This window comes from Lepidochelys kempii, chromosome 1 (genome assembly GCF_965140265.1).
Source record: "Lepidochelys kempii isolate rLepKem1 chromosome 1, rLepKem1.hap2, whole genome shotgun sequence".
Taxonomy (NCBI): Eukaryota; Metazoa; Chordata; order Testudines; family Cheloniidae; genus Lepidochelys; species Lepidochelys kempii.
This window is the reverse complement of record NC_133256.1, coordinates 4,238,979-4,242,722: the sequence shown is the minus strand read 5'-3', so window position 1 is coordinate 4,242,722 and position 3,744 is coordinate 4,238,979. Positions and strand designations below refer to the sequence as shown.

General features: G+C 45.0%; 1 protein-coding gene across 1 annotated transcript; it reads right to left on the bottom strand.

The window, feature by feature from the left end:
* Positions 1-402: 402 nt before the first annotated feature.
* On the bottom strand, positions 403-1,368 carry LOC140905584 (olfactory receptor 51G2-like). The gene has a single exon (XM_073329106.1). The coding sequence runs from the start codon at positions 1,366-1,368 to the stop codon at positions 403-405; it is 966 nt and encodes a 321-aa protein (XP_073185207.1).
* Between the last annotated feature and the right edge of the window lie 2,376 nt (positions 1,369-3,744).

Here is a 3,744-nt window from a genome sequence, read left to right as displayed (position 1 = left end):
GAGAAATAAAGACAATGATATTATTACAACACAAGTTTCATCAAAATGGTAATATCCTCTTTTGACCTCTGAGTCAAGAGAATAGGTCATGAAACATGACTTACAGGAACTGAAATTTATCATCTACAAGCTAATTTGGTCACACTGTTGAACTTGTAATAAGATATCGGTAAACCCAGACAAATACAATTAGTATCTACTTTTGATTCTCCAACAATACAGGCCTATATTTCAAGAACTCTAGTTTATTTACAGTGGCTTTCCTAGCTATACATGAGGAATGGCCCAGGTTTACCATTTCAATACTTTTCTTATATGTCCTTAAGGGTTCCTTTTAGTGACAGAGGCACTTGGACACCATGGGCTATATTGGCTCCGAGAGAGACAGATTAGACAAACCAATCAGTGCCCACATTGGAGTCTGTTAGTGGAATAGTTTTGAAAGATCTTCATGATCCGTTTACGAATCTCTTTCGTTTTCATGCTGTATACAACGGGATTGAGCACCGGGGGGAAGAGGAGGTGGAGATAAGACAGAAGAATTTGACTCTGAGGGAGAGCCTGTTTCTTGAACCTGTGAAGCATAGACAAACTGATCAGCGGGGTGTAGAAAAGCAGGATGACGCAGATGTGGGAGACACAGGTGTTCAGAGCCTTGAGACGCTCTTGCCGGGATGTGATACTCAATACAGTCTGAAGGATCATGATGTAAGACAAGACAATGAGCACTGAGTCTAATCCCAGAGAGGAAAAGAGAATAAACATACCATAGAAGCTGCTGGGTGTTGTGTCTGCACAGGCCAACTTCATCACATCTGAATGCAAACAATATGAATAAGAGAGAGGTTGGATCGTGCTGTATGGCCACCTCTTGAGAAGAATGACAGCTGGGATATGCAGAACACTACCCCTGATTATTATCGCCAGCCCTATGTTTCCTATCCTTTCACTGGTTAAAGTCGAAGCGTATCTCAGCGGGTGGCATATTGCAACAAAGCGGTCAAATGCCATGGCTAATAGTACAGAGGATTCCATCATGGAGAAAGTGTGAATAAAGAAAAGTTGGGTCAGACAGACATCAATGCCAATTTCTCTGGTGTTAAACAGGAAGACGCTGAGCATTGTTGGCAAGGTGGAAAGAGATAAGCCAAGGTCTGTGACAGACAACAGAGAAAGGAACAAGTACATGGGCTGATGGAGATTCTGCTGTGTCTTGATCACAAACAGAATCAGACTGTTTCCTAGAATTGCAATGAGGTGCATGGAACAGAAAGGGATGGAGATCCAGGGGCCATCAGCTTCCAGCCCTGGGATGCCTGCCAGGAGGAATCTTGCAGGACTGATGTTGGTTTCATTGCAGGTTGGCATGATGCACTGGGAAGGTTCTGGTCAGTTTATTCAACCACATCCCCTACAATTAAAAGCAACATTATTAAAAATTTGTGACACCATGACAGAAAATATGACCCATTCTGCCCCAACTCTTCAGACAGGTTGGAGTCAGAACCTTGATTAAAAACCCTGGTGGTACTCACACATCCCCAGATCAGTTAGAACATCCCATTACTAATAATATCCTGTTCTTATATAGAGCTTTGCATTTATAAATCTCAAAGTGATTTACAAAGGAGCATAAGTATCAGTGGGTCTGAGTCAAAGCCCATTGACACTCATAAGAAGGAGGATGTAGATCCTCATTTAACTGAGGGGAAAACTAAAGCACAAAACAGGTAAGTAACTTGTGCAAGGTCACTCAGGAGATCAGTGACAGAAGTGAGGTCTCCCGGCTCTCAGCTGACTGCCCCGTCACTATACTAGTCCACACCCTCTCCCCTAGATGGAGCTTGACATATGAAGACTTGTGTAAACTCATTATTAAAGGGAACATAACAAAAGGCGAGTGGACCTGCTCCTAAACACTGGATCAATGATGTGTATCGTGAATGGTCCATGGGCTGAGAAGCGTTCATAGAAACTACTCAGTGATGACTGACAGGGACTTGTCCAAAGCCACACAAGGAGGCTGTGGTGGAACAGGGAACACAATCCAGCTCTGCTGTGTTTTAGCTCTAAATAAGGATGCCCTCGCTGTTGTACATGATGTTATTATTGGAGGGGAAGGGGCCGAAAAGAAAAGGAGCCTCTGAACTCTGTGAATGTTAGCTCTGTCCTATCTTCATTCTAGATGCCTCCTTTGCTCACACTGGGTGAGATCCACCCCTGTGGAGAGAGCCAGAATTTCCTCAACCGCAAGTGTTGCCATGTGCAAAGTTTACTGTGAAAACCCCTATCCTCAGTTCTATGCATGACTCCGAGGGACATCAAGGGGTCCAACAGGCCCTTACCCAGCAAAACCCTCATTGAAATTAAATTTTGTTGGAGCAATGACAAAATGCTCCATTTTTCCACTTATGGTATCCTAGCAGACACTCCGGGGGGGTTATATGCCAAGCAAGCACCATGCCTCCAGAAGCTGCAGGAAATGCAGGGAGTGCAAGTCACCCTTTCAGAGGTTACTCACACTCTCCCATTGGCTAGAAACTATGGTCAGATTATTCAGTATTTGCCACTGCAGGGTTAATTGCCCCCCTTCCTGTTAAGCATCTGGTGCTAGTGACTGTCAGTCAGGTTATGGGTCTAGATAGACCACAGCTGGGATGTGGTATGGCCATGCTTAGGCTCCTTCTTGCCATACACAGCCCCAGGCAAGTCAATGGTACTTACGAAAAAGTGCCGCAGGGAGTTAAAAACACAATCTGGCTTTCACTGGGTTTTGGTTCTTTACTCATGGAAAATTCCGTGCTACAAGGGTAATGTTTGCACCATCTGGGCCCTCAGCTTGCAAGCACCACAAGGGAGGCACCTGTCTTCCGAGGAGTTTGGGTCCTGTATACAACAATGAATAACGATGCTGATCATAAGAATGTGCAGGTCTCATTGGTTACAGATTAAACGTTCCAAGCAGTTGAGACTGCCTGTCCCTGTCCGTGAAATAACTCCAGTGTGATCAGCGCACTTACCAAAGCCACGAAAGTAGCAGCTGCAGAGTGTTCATCCTTGACTCCTGAGGAAGCAGAGCCTGAACAGCCTGGGCAGCAGCATTCCCTCTCTCTGTCAGGCACGCAGTGCAGCAATGTTTATAACCCAGTGGGTAAAAGCTCTGGAGGACAGATAATCAATTGGGAATCACAGTTGATCACATTGTTACCCGTTTTAGCTCGACCAGCACAAATGGAAAAGACTTAAAAGGTGAATGATTTGAAGTCTTTCTGAACCGACTGGTGCAGTGTCCTGGATTTAGGGGTAACCCAATTCACAAGATGTTTCGCAACATTCAGCAATCGCCCATCTCAGAGCTGGGGTAAATGGTGTAATGCATGAGTCAGAGGACTGGCACTGACTTGCTTTCGGTCAGGATTTGACCCTAATATTTTTTTCTCAAAGAGACGTTAGTTCTTGAAAGGTGCCAGCTTGACAGACCTGGAGATGCCTGTGCTATAAGGAGCCAAAATTCCACACATACTATTGTGGATGGACAGCACCAAGGGTGTACTGTTCGGCACGTGGGCGAGTGAACTTGTAGTCTTTCCATTACCTGGATTTGAAACAATTTATTTTATTGTGCAACTTAAACAAAGCAGCCAGATCTCCCCACAGTTCCAGGGAATCTCCCACAGCCCCCAGGTATATTCTGCAGCCACAACATACATCCTCCTAGGAACAGCCAAAGCCAACCCCACATCC

Excerpts from the sequence above, each read along its gene's own strand:
- LOC140905584 (XM_073329106.1), bottom strand. The coding sequence starts at position 1,368 with ATGCCAACCTGCAATGAAACCAACATCAGTCCTGCAAGATTCCTCCTG.